The sequence below is a fragment of the Bactrocera oleae genome, chromosome 4 (assembly GCF_042242935.1).
Source record: "Bactrocera oleae isolate idBacOlea1 chromosome 4, idBacOlea1, whole genome shotgun sequence".
Taxonomy (NCBI): Eukaryota; Metazoa; Arthropoda; class Insecta; order Diptera; family Tephritidae; genus Bactrocera; species Bactrocera oleae.
This window is the reverse complement of record NC_091538.1, coordinates 10,616,611-10,634,665: the sequence shown is the minus strand read 5'-3', so window position 1 is coordinate 10,634,665 and position 18,055 is coordinate 10,616,611. Positions and strand designations below refer to the sequence as shown.

The 18,055-nt window shown below is 32.5% G+C and overlaps 3 protein-coding genes across 7 annotated transcripts in view; 1 reads left to right on the top strand and 2 right to left on the bottom strand.

Annotated features, from left to right (window-relative positions):
* Positions 1-777, bottom strand: Polr2K (DNA-directed RNA polymerases I, II, and III subunit Rpb12). The gene is made up of 3 exons (XM_036375158.2): positions 617-777; positions 195-287; positions 1-120 (listed from the first exon to the last, which is right to left on the bottom strand). Exons 1-3 carry the CDS (start codon positions 675-677, stop codon positions 98-100), a joined length of 177 nt encoding a protein of 58 aa, XP_036231051.1. The 5' UTR covers positions 678-777; the 3' UTR covers positions 1-97.
* A 337-nt stretch (positions 778-1,114) lies between these two features.
* Positions 1,115-2,718, top strand: LOC106621395 (U6 small nuclear RNA (adenine-(43)-N(6))-methyltransferase). Its single transcript, XM_070109042.1, has 3 exons — positions 1,115-1,319; positions 1,378-2,006; positions 2,078-2,718. The coding sequence occupies exons 1-3, from the start codon at positions 1,215-1,217 to the stop codon at positions 2,250-2,252; spliced, it is 909 nt and encodes a 302-aa protein (XP_069965143.1). The 5' UTR covers positions 1,115-1,214; the 3' UTR covers positions 2,253-2,718.
* A 720-nt stretch (positions 2,719-3,438) lies between these two features.
* Positions 3,439-18,055, bottom strand: part of igl (igloo) — a 163,185-nt gene continuing 148,568 nt past the window's right edge. For all 5 annotated transcript variants that reach the window (XM_036375115.2, XM_070109041.1, XM_036375117.2 and 2 more), the window contains one exon: positions 3,439-7,924. In XM_036375115.2, coding sequence (XP_036231008.2) covers positions 7,698-7,924 — 227 coding nt within the window. In that variant the 3' untranslated portion in view covers positions 3,439-7,697. The remainder of the gene's footprint in view (positions 7,925-18,055) is intronic.

Here is an 18,055-nt window from a genome sequence, read left to right as displayed (position 1 = left end):
TTAAACTTTTTCTATACTAAATTTTATTTTTACATAAGGTATTCACTTAAAATTCTAATATCATTTTAAAACCACGGGATACAGAGCCGGATGAAAATTAACGCGCATCGAACACAACCACTGCAAGTAAATAAAAAAAATGTAATTTCATTATTTGTATATACCCTAAAAATATATTATAACTATGTACTTACATCGCTTGGTACGTTTCTTATACATGATGCGGTAGCCACACTCACGGCAACGTATAGGATCACGTGGACGCATCTCGTTTTCATGATGACACTCTGTGTATAATATAAAAGGGAAAATGTATAATTGTAGCGTTAGATCTTTAATATTTCTGCAATATAGTGGTTGTAGCAATAAAAAAAGAAAACTACAAGGGTTTTGATATTGCTAGTGAAGTGATAGTGCTTGATCAGATATACATATGTATGTCGACTAAAATCCTTTATAGTTATGAAGAACAATTGGTATAAAACTAATATAATATATTGGAAATACACAAGATTTCAGCTTCTTTCGGCATCATTAATAATTAGCGCATACCTCCAAAAATCAAACGAATTGTACTCCAAGTTGTATACTAGAAAATTTGTTGTTCAGAACTTACCGCCACATATATAGGTCATCGCTGTTTTCAAAACCGTGTCCTTCGTGCTGGTCTCAGACATAATTTAACAGTTTTAATTAATAAATATGTTTAAAACTTTCAAAACGCAATTTTATTTCGCCCAAATTTAAATGAAATGTGATGAAATCTGTCAGCATGCGTTTGTTTTGACAGCTGAAAAAAAAATAAAAGTATTGTTCGTTTTTAGAATATAGAGTTGCCAACTCTTTAAATGCAGTTTTCGGTACAATCACAGATCACATAAATTTTTTTAACTTCAGATATTACAACGCTCCAAATTTATTAAAGTTAAGTTTTTCATTTTTAAAAATGTTACAGTGAAATGTTTACAATTTTTCAAAAACCTCTGTGAAATACATAACAGTTGTTTTCTACCCTATTCGACTACCTATTAAATAGCGAACTAAAAACATTTTAGGTATAGAATAAATCGTCCAATAATTGGTTTAAAGGAAAATGTGGCATGCCTAAACTGTCATCAGCTGTTTTACTGTAGTCTCCAGTGAACGCAAACATTTCACATTTGTATATGTGAATAATTGTAAACAAATTTTAGACCGCAAATAAAATATAAACAATGAAAAATAAAAGGTTAATGCATCCACGGAATATTTTCCGAACGCCACCAGATTACACAGCTTTAGCCATTAAATACAAAGACTTTCGAAAAGTTTGTAAACTGGTAAGTAGCCATAAAGACAAAGTGTTATATCGTTATAAAGTTACTCTTATCAATGCAGGAGCTCAATGGCAAAGTCTACATTGATTATCGCAATGAAGCCACATTGCGCGCGCTCACACAAATGCTATTGGAAGAATACTTTCAGCTGCACGTGGAATTTGCGCCTGGCAGTCTTGTGCCCACTTTGCCGCTACGTTTGAATTACATACTCTGGCTAGAAGATCTAATCGCATCACTTAAACTCTCTGCGGCAGCAGAAATACGCGGCATAGACATAGGCTGTGGTTCCTCCTGCATATACTCGCTCTTAGCAGCGCGAAAAAATTCCTGGCACATGCATGCGCTCGAGTCAAATGATAGTAATCTCACATATGCTGAGAAAAATGTGAAAGCTAATAAATTGGCGCAGTTGGTGGAAATTTTCAAACAAACTGATAAAGAAATAATTTTCAAAGAGTTCTTTACCCCGCAACCAGATATAAATTTTCATTTTTGCCTCTGTAATCCACCATTCTACGATTCTTCTTTACCAAATCCTTTCAATGGCAAAACAAGAAATGAGGACAAACGTACACCGCCACACAATTGTCACACGGGTCATAACGAGGAGCTGGCTTGTGAAGGCGGAGAAGTGCAGTTTGTACAGCGCATAATTGAAGATAGTGAGCTTTATCCGCAACGCGTTTGGTAGGTGCTAAATGCTTGTACCTCTCATTGTATATATATAGTATAACTAGCTTTTTATCGTTATTTTACAGCATTTATACAACGATGTTGGGCCACAAAAGCAGCGTTGCACGCGTTATGGAAATTTTGTCTAACAAACTAATCAAGAACGTATGTACTACGGAGTTTTGTCAAGGCAACACTACACGCTGGGGCATTGCTTGGAGTTTTAGTAGTGACTTCACACTTCATAATGTAGCAAATTGAAATCGATTTGTAGTTAATACAAATTTTATATTTAATATTTAAATAAATCGCATAAGTGCTAGAAAACTAACTAAATTAAAGTTATATAAGCATTGTTAGGATTAGAAGTGAATATTCTCTATCCTTAACCTAGTAGAGTTGTTTCATATTAGTAGAGATATTAATCAGTTGGAAGCACCAACTAAGCCACTGTGTCCAATGTATTCATAAAATTTCCGATTTCCTTTAAACTGATCATTAAATGTTAAGAGAAGGAGCTTTATTTCTAATTGTCTTGTGTATTAGTAAGAAGGTTGGTCCACATACCATTAAAGAGCTGCTCCGTAGGGAGGAAAGAGCAGGCAGGGAGAGACATTGACAACAAATCGAAGGCATGCGCCATGCTTAGTTGCTAATGGGAGATTACGACCTCAGACGTTTTTAAGCCGTAATCAATCTCCCCAGGGAACAAATTCCGGCTGCTTGTCGTGTTCTACACCGTCCATTGCAGGCTCAATAAGCGCCTATCCAACATGGGCTTAGTCTCTTCTGCAAACTGTCGGTTCTGTGACATGGAGCCGGAAACCAGAGAACACCTTTCTGCTGGACTGCACAGTTTCCAAACAGGGATCGGATCGCTTCACTAGCACCCAGCAGCATATTGGAGTTTATCAACATGCTGGGGCTAGATGAGTCGTTGTGACTCAGGGTTGGGCACAATAGACCATAGGTCGCGGTGCATACCTTTATTTAAATCTATCTACTGTATTAGTAAGAATAAATTTAATACTTGTCCAATATACTTTAATTCTGCACTATTAGAGGAAGTACTTAAATTCTGAATTTAATTTCTAGAATAAGTTCATAAATTGAAAGATTATATATTAGGTGTGTGTGCTCTGATGTTTTACCGCACTTTTGATGACCCTAAGCTGATCGTTTCTTCTGAGGAATTCACTCGATTTCCAAACATCTAAATTTTTTGTTGTAAGCATAAAATCCTAGCTTGGAAAAGAATCGCAAATGTTCTGCACTGTTGACCAGTGTCATATTAGACGCTTGCCTGCTCTCTAAGCAGCTCTAATTTCTGCTCGCTTGTCAAAATTTTGCATTAAATTGCAACAAAAACGTTAATTTTGGCAGCACAGAAGCTATGCCGACATTTATACTCACCGCAAATGTTTTCCAAAAGCACAAAACTCAAAAATTGTTGTAGTTTTTGTCTTTTATTACTTTACTTTCACTAAATTAATGCTGTTAAGATTTTATTTCAATTTTATTTATTTTCACAAATTCAGATTTCTCACAATTTGCGTCATTACAATTACAATTGCTATGTGTTTTTGTTATTTTACTTTTATAATTTGGTTCAAAATGTGTTAATTTGTTGTTGTTTTTTTTTAATTTTTGTGTCAATAGTTTGTTGTTGCTTTTCTCAATTGCAATACTGTTTAGAAGGTTGTAAAGAGAGGCCTTGTGGAGACGCCACCAATGAAGCAGCAGCGTGTAGAAATTGTTTTTAAATTGTGTTTTGGTTGTTCTTGTTGTATTGATTGGTGATGTTGCGTAGAACTTTTTTTTATATCTTTAATATTTTCTTATATTTATTATGATTTTATAGTAAAATACATTGCGGCATTGAAAATTTCAAGTTTACAACTTTTTCCACCGACTAACGGTTATTAATTAAAAAATTTGTAACAGTTAATTAGTGTAAAATACTGAATAGAATTAATTGCTAGAAATAGAGCTAATTACATTTGTATAAATAATGATAAATTGATTTGTGTAAAGTAAATAACATGCCGTTAATTGCTGACGCCAACTGTTTAATGAATTATTTAGTTGTATTTATTATGGGTGTGTGTGTGTGTGTGTCTGTAGGTAATAGCGTAATTGGTGTGCTAATGTAAATAGATATAACGGTAATTGATTCGGAAACATTTGCGCTGATTATTTGCTTAGTAATCGTAGTTTCATGCTTTAGCTGGCAACAACAACAAATGCAGGTACATATATGCTTAGTATATACATATACATACATGCATATATATACATATACATACATACATATATATACATACATATATATGCAACATATAATAATTTTTTTTTTTGCAAATTTACCGTTATCTACCCACAGTATCATGAATTTAAGCGAAACCCGTACCGAAAGTCCAGCGGGCTACGAGCTCATGCATGTACATATGTATGTATGTGTGTGTGTGTTTGTGTGATATAGCTATCAATTAAAATTTAAATAAATATTAATATTTTCAAATTTTTTATAATTATTTTAGTTTGACAACTTTTTTTGTGAAATATGTGGGCTGTGCTATGGTTTTTAGTTGAATTTCTCTCTCAATTATTTTTATTTATTTTTTAATTATTTTATTTACTTTGCTTGCTTACATACAAGGTTCTGTTGAAATTTTTGCCGCTTTTTTTTTTGTTAGTATGTATGTATTTCCTGTACAATTTTTTTGTAATGAAATAGTTTTTTGCTGTTGTTGTTGTTAGTCTGGTAAACATTGTTTACTTACTTTATAAATATTAATTACTCTTTGGTATTTGTTGTTGTGTTATGCACTTTATTTGTGTGTGAAATTAGGTTTGCCTACACTCAGCAGTTCAAAATACAGTTTTTTTCCAATTTTTATTTGAATTACTGTTATTAATAATATTTATCGTGTAACTGTTACTTTAAAAAGAGCGCAAAATAATAACGAGCGCCTATTTCCTACGACCAAAATTTCAATATTTAGCTTAAATCGTTTTGAATTATAAAAATAATTAAGCGTTACTTCAAAACCATTTTTTTCGAACAGAAAAAGTTAGTTGTTCGGTGTAATAATTTACAGTGAAAACTATATTGTTAGATGCACAGTGAAAATATGTGGTCTAGACTTTATAAAAATCATAAATTTTAAAAGTTTTTTGGAGACTTAGTAGTAGCGGTTCCTTAAAAAACTCTTTCTGAGCCGCTGGTACGCCCGCTTCGCTGATTTCTCTTACATGACTGCCGAGGTTCGAAAACTTACACTTACTTTACGTAGTTTAAAATAATTATAAGCGTCTTGAAGTCCTGTGTAGAAACTGTCCATACTGTTCATAAAAAATACTTCTCAAAATTTTCAACTATTTAAACTTACATTTCGAAGAGCATGTTTTCAAAACTATTTGTATCCTCATAAGGGACGATTTTTTCAAACCGATATAACTCGATTTTTTGCGTTTTTGAATGCTTCTATGGTATGATAGTTTTCGAAATCTAGAGTTGAATAAACTTACATTTAGAAAGTAGTTTCAAAACCCTTCAAATACAAAAAAGAACATCCTTAATCTTTTATTCTATCGAAAATAACTCTGTTTTTTTGCGTTTTTGAACACTTCCATAGAAAGATACATCTTAAAATTTTGAATTGTTTAAATTTACATTTAAAAAAGTGGGTTTTCAAAACTCTTCAAATCCAAATGAAGAAAGATCGTTTTCGTTCTTAAATGCCTAGATTTTTAGCGTTTTTGAACCTCTAAATGGAAAACAAACTTCTCAAAAACTTGAATTGATTAAGCTTACATTTAGAAAAGTATATAGATTTTCAAAAATCTTCAAATCCCATTGAAGGATGATACTTTTCGATCTTAATATCTAGATTTTTAACGTTTTTCAGACCTTCATGAAAAGATACCTCTAAAAATCTTGAATTGATTAAACTTACAGCTTGAAAAGTAAATAATAGGTTTTCAAAATCTTTCAAACCCAAAATAAGGATGACAGTTTTCTATAAAAATTAATTACTTTTTTTTTGGTTTTCGGATTCTTTTCATGCAAATATTCTTTTTCAATTCTAGAATTCATTAAGTTTACATTTAGAAAAGTAGGTTTTCCAAACTCTGCAAATTCAAACATGAAATATGTGCTTCTTCGTTTCGAAATATGTATATTTTTTGGCGTTATTCTTTAATTTTTTATTTGAATAAACCTATTAGAAAATTTGGATTTAAACTCTCTTCAAAACCAAGTTAAAGGATGATCGTTTTCGTTCTTTAATTTCGATTCTTTATTTTTCAGAAATTATAAACATTTTTCTTTGAACTGCTTTTAAAGACACCTGGCAAAGCCTACCTGCCTCTCACTAACTTTATTCTAAAGAAAGTATATTTTCTAAGCGGTTATCCACTGTCAAAAAATATAAATTAACTGTAACGTCACTTAGTTGTTTTAGAAAATAGATTGAGTTGTAATGTTTTTAAAGCAACAACCAAATTTGTTTTGGGGACTTGAGTAATGTTTGAACGGCAAAATTTCTCCAAAAAGGGTTTAAAACATGCTCAACAGCCGACCAATATCGAACCGAAGCAATGTGTGTGATATTTTGACAGCTTAAGTACAGCGCACTCTAAAAAATAGCAACACGCTCTTAAAAGTTTTTTTTTTAATTTTCGAATTTTTTTTTCAAATTTTTGAAATTTTTGTTTTCTTCTGTTTTCAAATATTTTTTTTGTAACAAATTTCAAAATTTCTTTCGTTTTTTTTCTGCAAAATAGTAAGTGAAACTTATACCGAGCACTACATAATGTCAACAACTACATAATTTGGCAAAGCTTTTATTTTCTTTGGTTGCGATTTTGCACTCTTCACAAACGCAAAATCAGCTAAAATACATAGACTATATTTAATATATATCTTATTATTTTAATTACTACCTTTTGTTAATTAAAAAATATATATTTATTTCAGTTACTTATCATAAAGCTCAAAGAATGTGTTGTGAAACCCCTATGCCGCAGAACAGTGCAGTAAAAAAATATGCGTCTAAACAAAAAATGCGCCAAAAATGTTTCTGCTGAGGTCAAAAATATTTTTGCTGACACCAAAATCTATCAATTTAAAAATATTTGCAATTTTTATTTTTTTTATTTTTGTAAATAATTGTTCTTCACATTGCGTTAATTTAGCGAAAATGCAACACTGCGCACAATTGTTTGAACCCTTATAAAGTGTCAATATCAGTTTTTGCTTTGTTTAATTTTTAATTTGTGTTAATATTTATTTAACATTTATCATTTGCTATTAAAATTTTCTCAACAATTTATATTAATTTATGTTTTGTCCTTCAGCAGTTGAAAAGCTTGTGTCTTTTATGTTCTTTGCGCTTTTCGCACAGCGTATGCAATTGTAGTTGTATGGCAACCTTGTTGCATATGCTTTGAATCTCAAATGGCTTGATATTTTTTTTTTTTTTGTATCATTATCTATGTGTCTTTATGCTTTCTTTAATTAATTTATATTTTTTATATAATTCAAATTGTATTTACTTAACATTTTTAGCAATTACTCTTTTCCATATTTTAAAATTACTGCTTTATGCTTTCTTTACTTAATTTGTTCTGTTGCAACATTGTTTGTTTTGTTTTTGGTTTTTAATGTTTTTTTAATGAGAAAAATATGGGCACAAGATTTTCTTATTCGGTTCCTATTTCCTTGCGAATTTTATGGCCTCTGAATGAGGCTTGAATTTTGGTGGCTGCCTTATTCAATTCCGGATCGCTTAGATCAATATCCAGCTCTTCGGCTACCTTCTTGGTGATCTCCTGTATGTCGACATCATCGGGCGTGTCTTTAGTCACGACTTTGCGTGTCAAATGGCCACGGAAGGCGGCCTGGATTTTCGCAGCTGCGTCACACAGTTCTGTAAAGTGAAGAGTGAAAGAATATAGGTTAGTATGACCAAAACAGGAAATTGCATTATATCTGGTGTTATATAAACATGGCAACTCATAATGTAGACTACAACAACAGGTGTCAAACTTCATCTAGTTCTTGCTACTAATTAGAAATTTTGCTCTCTCTCACTGTGATTTGTCAAAAATCAGTCAAAGTTTGACAGAATTCATCAAAGCGTGGGAGCAACTCAAAATACCTCAATTCCGATAGTAAAGAGCATATCGTTTGAGATGACAAGAAATAATTCTGCTCTTAATCTTTCGTAGTACTAGTAAACGTTAACTTTCGTTAATGACGTCAATAATTAAAGTATTTTGTTGTCAAATGCACTCTCAAAACGGTAACGACATGAAACTGTCGTATTCTTAGTTTCTATCAATGTTGCTTTAGGAATAGAAGAAGAGATCGAGAGGTTAGCTTAGGTTGGGCTAGATGGCTAATATTATATTTCAGCGTGGCGAGAAATCATACTTAGACTGTTTAGTACAGTTCTGTTTTTTTGTGGATCTTGCTGTGAGCCAAGAGTTTCGTAGGTCTCTTACGAGGTTTTTAGCCAATGTTTACTGAGCTGATTTTCAGAGTGCCCAGGCTCGCAGTCATATTTCGATGTTGGGTTTCCACGAGAGCTTCCTGTCTAGGATGAGCGCTAAGTGCTTAACTCTGTCAGCAGGCCGGAGACGTGTTCCATCTTTGATGGTAGATGCACCTACCCTTGTAATAGGCATGCTGCGCCCTTGAGAGTCGATTTCTTGGAATACTACCACTTAAGTGCAGATCAATCAGTCTCTTTAACGTTATGAGACACTGTAAGAAATATCGACAGTGAGTCTATTGAAATTCGTGTCAAGCGCAGGGATCCTAAGGTATGACTACCCCTCATAGACGTAGTAAAGGAACTCCATCTAGTATCGAAAAGAACCAAAACTGGTCTTTGCGTGGCTCATTAGCTTACCAAACTAACCTAACCTAATCTAAGGACTCAGCATGCTGTTTGCGTGTATATTGACATAGTCGAATTGATCTGTTCGGAAAATCATATATGTATGTATGTAATATGATTGAAAATCTTCCTGCACTACCCAAAAGCTAATCATGGTAGCTTCAAACTTTCTTTAAATTTTTGATCCCAACTATAGCGGTCTTCACTCTTTTTCTCTAACTGCTTGCCTGCATTACAGTGGCCGTCAAACTTTGAAAATTTCAAGTTTCCAACTTAAACTTAAAGTTTTCCTAGTAAATACTCATTACAACTTTTGTGGGTGATTTGGGCTTTCAGCGCCTACTAGCACATACACATTTCATATATTATATATACATAGGTAAATATGTGTATGTATAGTACATATATACACATTCCACATAAATCATTGTTGGTCTACTTTTTGATTGTTGGTGAAGCAAACTTTTCCTTTTCGCCAACACAATAATTTTCGCGTATATGACAAAGTTGAAGTTGAAATGTTTCGTAAACAACAACAAACTGCTGCTGTAATTTGCCGAACTTCGTAAAATGAGATTTGTAGGTCTGAGCTTGCGCGCGAATTTCGGCGGCAATAACAAAAACAAACAAAAAGTATGGTTAGAAATGGGAAAATGAAATATTTACAGCTTTCAATTGAAATCACGAAAAATTTAACTACTGTTTCGAATTCGAAAATTAAATTTTTCCAACCCATCTTTTCAATTGCTGCGAGGACTCAGATTTAAAAAGACTTGTGACAATTAGATCAATCTTGAATAAGAAATAACGGTAATCTAGTGTTAAACCCGTGGAATTTGTAAAATTGTATTATCGATTATTATTATATCGAGTGCTAAGATGTATTTTCGATTTTTATGTTATTAAATCGATTTTCGAACTAGAAATCGGAAATGTATTTATATGAAAAAAATGACAAGTTTTCGAAAACAATTAGGGCATAATCGTTTGCCATCAATTCGTTTATAATTTTTCTGGGTGTGCGTTAATTTCATTTAAAAATAATAATCGATTATAACCGACAACGATTCGTCATTGCTCTGTTCAGCATTTTGAGCGCTGTTGTCATATCAAAAAGTTTACATATTAAAGCAACAAACAATTTGGTGGGTTGAATTTGATACAAGAGAGTATGTGGAGACCTCCTTGTGTAAAGTGGTAAATGTGTTAAGTGTGCCTCGAAGCTTGTAACACCCAAAAAGAAGTAGAAAGTAAACATGCATATAGAAATGAGCAGCGCTTACGTTCTTTTCTCCCCAAGAAGCCGCTCTTTTTTTGAAACTATCGATATCCGATCACTGTAGAATATAGCTGCTATACAAAATGTTCGATATAAATCAAGCCCTTGTATGGAAAATTTTTTTTATATGAAAAGATATCTTCACGAAATTTTCTATATCGGACCACTGTAGCTGTCATACAAGTTGAACGATCAAAACTAAGTTCTTGAAGATGAAACTTTTTTATTAGGTAAGAAAAAATTTGCTCGTCAACGAAACGCAACGAAAGGCGTGTGCTTATGTGTAACGAGGTTGCATGTTGGCGCAAGGTTGCATCGTGAGTGCTGTCAGTCTGTTTGAACAGCTCGTATTGCGTGTTCGTTTCGTTACTTTCTAAAGCTGTCGCGAATCGCCGACAGCCATTAAGCTCTATATCCGTCATCGATGTGGACTACATACGCCGATTTATTATAGACATTTCAAACATATGCATAAACACTGTGGCAACACAGTACTCTTTTAATATTGAATATACTTGCAATTGAAATGTGTTTAATTTGGTCACGTTTCATTGCATGCAGCGCAGTCACAATGCCGTTGCGGCACACTTCGGCGGTCTTGAAAACTTTCTCAAATCACGTCGTGTGAAGTGAATTACTTTCATTGCCTTTGGCGTTGGTGTCGGAGGAACGATTCAGCGCTGGCAATCGAATTTGCTATTTCGACCAAACGAACGGCTTTCGGACGTGCTCGAGTGAATGACAATAATTTGGACTGTGTGATTTTCAATTCAAAAATACAAAAAAAAAAGTAACACAAATACCGCGATGAGTAAAAACGTGTGCATTTCCACGTGCGAGCGGCAGCCTTATAGCATATACACAAACATAGTATAGTACACACAGCAAATGCAATCTCAGTCAGTTGCAAATATGAAAAATGCCTTCAACACGACATATGCGAAGTCATAGAACGTGCAACCAATGCATGCATACCATACACTTGCAAATACGTGAGTGCAAAGTTCAACATTTGTGTGTTGCAAGCAGCCATTTTTCGTTATGACATACTATATAACAATAGCAATAACAACAGCAATAACAACAGCAATAACAATGGCTATACATGTATGTATGTACTTGTTATCACAGCACAGCAACAGTGACAGCAGTTGTCCGGCGGCAACAAATTATTGCGGTTGAAATTGCACTATTGCAAGCAAACAAATAAGTCTGTCATTGTCAGTGCAATTTTACCGCTGCCAATCTACCAGCTGGTGTTTAGCTTATAGCTAGTGCGTTTTCAGCCAGAATGTGGTCAGTAAAACAAAGTCAGAAATTCAACGCTGATTTAATAAGATGCCATAAGACCATGGAAGTGCTAACCAGAAGGCTTAAATTACCCGGTATATTAACAAGATTCTTTAGTAAGCTCATAGCAATCAAAACATTTTCAGAAAACAGTAATGGTTAACCTAAAATCTAACTGATTTCGGAAAATTATTTACTTGAGTATGTAAGACGATAAATAAGGGTTAAAGAAGATTTACTTTGAACTATTGTAAATCCATTGAATCTAATGTTAGAACGCTACGAAATGTTTCATAACCTCAAAAATTAGTCGTTGCTGTTTAGAATCAATCGCAATCACAGCAATTCTATAGGTTAACCAACCGCAATAACGGTTGTTTTTAAATCTGAATATAAAGAGCTATCATGAGATTGCGCAGACCTGACTAGTACGCACTTGTTTTTACTTATTTAAATAAAAATTCAGTGTAAGATTGCTCTCATGAAAGAACACCGTTACAATGCTACAATTCCCTGCGTGTATTTGTAAGTAGCCTAATTAGAATTTCTTCGTTTTCAAAGTGTGAGGTCGTTTAGAATTTTTGCCTTCCTTTTTCATGGCACCCTTCAAAATATATTTCTGTCTGTACGTTAAATGAAAATATGATTGAAACATGTTGCCACATTGTTCATTCCAGGCTATGATACATTTTTGCACAGTTCTCATCGGCTTGCATTTACAGCGCAGTTTGATTATCAGCGCCACATGACACTAAGGACTTAAGCAATGGGTCATTCAAAGTCTATATTCATTGCAAATTGCCTTTTTGCAGATGTGATTACAAATTGTGGTGTGCGAGGGCGTGTAGGCAATGAAGCACTTGTTGACATGAATGAAAATTGAGCAATTATTTGATAGGTGATTTGAGCTAAATTTTGTGATATTAAATATATTTTTAGTGAATGACATATGTTTTGCTTTTTGGGTTAATAATTTCTTTCATTTATATGTTACTTTTAGCTATGATAAAAAAAGAAACTTTTAACAGCATTTTATGATAAATAAAATAAAATTCTCTTCTACAATTAAAACCTTGTAGCTCTTTGTGATGAGTAGCTTCATAAAGAGTAGGTAAAAACTTACAAAATGTCACTGCTGTGGCATAAAACTTATACCTAAACTTTCAGGTTAAGAATGTAGCGAATCGAACAGACTATATCAGCTGTTCAAAAGAGTTGACAACACTTATGATTCAATCTTGTGCTGAATTGCTCGCTAACATACATTGTGACCAGAAATTTTCCGAAAATTGTAAATAAAACAAAACAGTTTTAGTCTTCATCAGACTTATTTTGTCGCCTTCAAAATGTGCTCCTTCTGAAGCGATACACATAAGAGCATTTATGTTGCATGGTGAAGAAATTCTTATTTTCGCATAAAGTTCTATTATAAAATATTTATGTATGCATATTATTTGAAGCTAATGTAGACTGCATATTGCTTATACGTTTAGCAATAGTTGATTAAATAACAACTCTTGTTAGCTATATATTGTCATTTTGGTGTTTTGACAGCTCTGATCTACGGAAAATTTAAAGCGTCAACAGAGCTGGTAAATGGAGTTTCCGTAAAAAGTATTGGAGTATAGAAGCATATAAAATATCAATTGAAAGATATTTACAAAAAATTTCTTTCTATTTTTTCGTTGACAGCTTAACTAATAAAGTTTAAACTTACTTATTTTTTAAAAGTGCCAAGTTACAGTGATCCTTCGAAAAAAGTTAATTATTATTTCAATACACATAAATCCTGAGACGCCAAGTTTAATTAAAAGAAACTTAAAAATTTTGTTCAACAAATATTTTTTAAAGCCTCAATATGACTACCTATTGAGTCTAGCCTGAAGAAATTAATTTTAAATAAAATTCCTTTCGAAAGCTTGACAGTTTTTTCCACTTCTTTCTCTAGCTCCTTCAATATTTTTGTTCGATTGGAATTATAAGATTTCATATTTTTAGTGTTGTCTTTTTAAAAACAAATTCACTTTATATCTTAAATTAACACATAATCAGACATAAATTAAAGAAGCGTTTACTCAATAAACGTGTTAAATGTTATCGAAGGATAAACCGCTATTTTAGGGCCAAACGAAACAAAAAGTAACCGTTGAAATTTTATTATTCACAATGGAACCTTCGCGAACTATTTTCGTAAGATATTCACAATAATAATAAAATAAAATAAAAATAAATTAATAAAAATTAACTGGGGGTTAACTAACCAGGCTTCTGAGCTAACGAAATCGTCAAAATATTCACAATAGTAGAATTAACCATGAGTTACCTAACCAGACTTTTGACTTTTTTTATTGGAACGTTTCGAATCATAAAATCTGCCGAGAACATAGTTTAGAGTTAGAAAAATTATACATTCAATTATCGAATATGTCTAAATGTATAACTTTTGTTCAACGAAAACTACATTGTTCCAGAACGAGCCTGAGCTTTGTGTTGAGACACAATTTTCCTGGTAGAAGAGGGTGCTCAAAGATAGTGAGCAGAGAAATGGCGAATCGATGACGCCTAATATTAAGTACGAGTATATGGTAATTATGAATGTCTTTTATCCAGGGCACCCTAACGAGTATTTTAATGTAATGAGAAGCCTCAAAAAGTCTGGTTCGTGAACATATTAATCTGAAAATGGGAAACATATAAAGAAAGGAAATGTGACTATCTCACAGAAATCCAACTCTGGTAGTCTCTCAACTGTAATTTCTTTAAAAGCTGCAGCACGCATTTCCTAACAGGAACTAGTTATAATAAAATTCTAAACGCGCACACATATGAACCTGTAGCGAAGCCTTGCTGTCTGTCTTACTCCGGTTACGTTCGTCTGCGCTCGTCACAACACAGCTACTGTTTAAACTCATTCGACCCAGATTGATAAATAGTATTTATGCGTTCAACACGCACGCCACAGTCCGTAGGCGGCCAAAGCTGAGCTCACAACGACAAGTGGTCGCGCGGGGCTTGAGGTGTACTGCGCTTATGATGGACGCTTGGCAGGCATGCAATGACGTTATTGCCGCATACATACAACTACATATATCTAAATATATGCTCGACACGAGTTTTGTTGAACTTTGAAAAACATTGCTAGAACAGGTGTGTGTGTGTGTGTACACACATCAATACAAGATACAAGCTGTGCGCCCCAGCTGGTAGCGTGTGGTGTTGCTGGCGTTCTGTAAACGTTTTTTTCCGCTTGTTTGCCTGTCATAACACTTTAGGGTCCTAAATATACGTTAACAGTGGCCAACAGACATGTGTATGTGTATGTATGTCAACATGCACTTACACACATATACACTTGCAATTGTGGGTTTGCTGTTCGCATTTGGTTTGGTAATTGAAGAGTCACTCATACGCCGTGTGCGCCTGTCTAACCCATACTCCTACATATAAAAAGGCAATTACACCGCATTTTACAGTTGATATGTGGCACATTTAGGTTATAATTGGTTGCGTGAAATTGCGGTACAAAGCAGTTATGTATTTGTGTGAGGCGGGGGACAGGTTATGTTGAGTGGCAAATATTCAATTGCTGAATAGATAGCATGCAAACGGGGGATATATGAATATTAATTCGAAAATATGCGAGTTTAAATTCATAATTCATAATAATAATACAACATTTCTTCGCACTCATTTTTCGGTTTTTTCGAATTTCACAGTTTTTCTTCAAGGTCGAAAATATATATAACATATACTATCCGTAGAACATCTTTAAATCCAACCTAGATATCGAATATCGTTATATTTGATTACTTTCTTTTCGATTTCAGATCTTCAAAAAAAATAAAAATTTAAAGTTTAAAAAATCCGGGTCCAACTTTGAAATGTTATAACATCGATCATATAATAATAATCTATTTGTATGAATTATTTTATTTCTAATATTATTTTAAAAAATATTGAAATACAGTTTTTTTTTTTCAAAAATAAAAAAATAAAGTTTTTTTACAAAAATATTTTTTGCAAAAAAATGTCTAATTTTTTTTTTTCAAAAATATTTTTCTAAATTAAGTAAATATAGTTTAGTAATTACAATATTTCTTTAAAAAAAAATTATCTACATCTTTTTTTTGTTTAAATTAAGTAAAGATAGTTTAGTTAATAAAATATTTCTTTCAAAAAAAGTAATTTTTCTTTTCAAAAATATGTTTTAAATTTTGTTGAAAAAATATTTTTTCTAAATTTTGTTTAAAAAATATTTTCCAAATTTTTTCCCCAAAATATTTTTTCTCTAATTTTTTGTTCAACATTTTTTTTCAAAAATATTTTTTCCAAATATTTTCAACCAAAATATGTTTTTTAAAAATTTTCGTGTTTTTTTTCAAAAATATTTTTCCAAATTTTTTTCTCTAAAATATTTTTTCTTAAATTTTTCGTTTTTTTTTAAAAAATAATTTTTCTACATTTTTTTTTTCAAAATTTTTTTTTCTAAATTATTTGCTTTAAAATATATTATCTAAGATTTTTTTTCCTTGTGTTTTTTTTTTAATAGATTTCCTTTATTTTTCTAAATTATGCTTCCATTTTTTTTCAAAAATATTTTTCCTAAAATTTTTAATAAAGTTATTTACAGTTAGTAATTGTTTCAAAATAATATTCAGTTTCAGAAAATCGAAGTACATTGAAATACTCTCTGCATTACTGAATTCGATAAATCGTTAGTCTATTGGTAACATTAAATTAATATAGAAATAAGGTGAATTGCGTCAGGGTCATTTGATCAATGTTAAGAAATATTATAAAATATATGAAATGTGATCCACCAAAATGCTCTAACACAAATACAACTCTAGTAGTCTCTCATATGTAATTAAGCCTTATATTCACAAAAAAAGTATTATTTTGCCACTCCTTCAAATACAAATTGAGCTTGCTTTACTATAACCTTGTTATTTTTCGTTGCTTTCAGGGTAATATGGAAATGAAATTCGAAGGCACTCTACAATGAATTCGTAATTTGATTTATCAGCGCGGATGGCAAGTAAAAGCGTTTGGGGATTCGCGCTACCGCAAAGCAATTTAATTAATAGTAAAATGCAACCTTTGCTGTTGCATGCCACCAACGAATATCCATGCAAAGCAAGCTAGATTCCAAATGCCAGTATGTCTGGTATGCACCCACGCCGCGCAAGTGTTGCCTTTGAGATTTCATTTGCTAAATGCGAAAGGTAAAAGCAAGCGAAGAGCACTTTCGATTGCACCAACATGCGAGCATAGGTATGCTTGGCTAGCTTTTAGCGATGCGCTGTCGTTATTAATAAAAGTTGCCCGGCGTGCCACTTTGCAACTGTAACTCAGAATTTATTAATACAATTGCAACATTTTACGCGTATAGAGAGCAGATGAGCAAATGAAAGGCATACAAATTTATTGTTTTTGGTATTGTTGTTAATGTGTTGTTTTCAATCAACTTTCGCTATTTTTCCATACAAGAACTTAATTTTGATTGGACAATTTGACAATGACAACTACATGCTAAGTGGTCCGAAGGTATGGGACTTTACTGATAGGTAGTTCGATGTCTATAGCGCCATCTATTAAAATACCTAATTATGTAATCATTTGCGCTTATCTTTATAACCTTAAGTAAACTCTCTCTAAATTCACTTACCACATTAAACTTTTCAAAATTATTACCAATGTGTTCGAGGATTATTGGTATTACAATATATTATATTATATATGTATATGTATGTAAACTTCGTATAACTTCGTATACACTTCTAGTAAGCTCATACTTGTTTATATTTCTGTGCGGATATATACAAAATTTCCTTTCAATAATACCCATTTCCTCTGCTTTCCTCATTTTCCTCTCGAAAATCCATTTTGAGGTTTCAATTTCCTTCGGCTGCTGCATTTCATTAACTTTAGTGGCTTTGTTCGTATTTTGCCTACGTTTGCATAGTAATTTATTCGTTGTGCTTCTAAGCCTCGACATTCTTACTTGTTTGTTGTTATTGTTATAGTTTAGTTAGTTTAGATTGAATTTCTGCTATTGTACATATGAATTTAGAATTTGTTGGAGTTTAATCAAATTATATTGTAATAAGTCATTGTTAAATTTAAGAAATTACTTTTTCTGTTGATTTCGTTATTTCTCTCTTTTTTTTAAATGTTTCAGATCTCTTGCTCTCATGTTTTTATAACAATTTTGCGACTGTCCATCTACATCACTATATTATGATACATATTAAATATAGAATACAATAAATGAATATTATTTTTTTATTTGGCCAAAAGAGTGATGGATCAAGTCGGTGGATCCATCCATCCTCCAATAAATCGTACTTTGAGACCAGTATTTTTTCAAAAAATAAGGAAGGTGAAGCATTTTTTATGTTTGTCAGATTTAGTTGCGAGTTTTCTAAATCAAAGTATTACAGAACTTAAGGAAGAGATAAAAATGAGGGGGAGTCTTCTGCCAAAAACCTCCAATCACCTCTAGCTCCAGACTAGCAGATCACTGCAGTGTCTTTCAAGCAGAGGTGGCAGTCATCAAGATACGGCTACAAAGTGTTCCTTCTTTG

Coding starts and splice junctions, on each gene's coding strand:
- LOC106621395 (XM_070109042.1), top strand. CDS start 1,215: ATGAAAAATAAAAGGTTAATGCATCCACGGAATATTTTCCGAACGCCA. Junction 1,320..1,377: donor TTCGAAAAGTTTGTAAACTG/GTAAGTAGCCAT, acceptor TTATCAATGCAG/GAGCTCAATGGCAAAGTCTA. Junction 2,007..2,077: donor CTTTATCCGCAACGCGTTTG/GTAGGTGCTAAA, acceptor GTTATTTTACAG/CATTTATACAACGATGTTGG.
- Polr2K (XM_036375158.2), bottom strand. CDS start 677: ATGTCTGAGACCAGCACGAAGGACACGGTTTTGAAAACAGCGATGACC. Junction 288..616: donor GATGACCTATATATGTGGCG/GTAAGTTCTGAA, acceptor TATTATACACAG/AGTGTCATCATGAAAACGAG. Junction 121..194: donor TAAGAAACGTACCAAGCGAT/GTAAGTACATAG, acceptor ATTTACTTGCAG/TGGTTGTGTTCGATGCGCGT.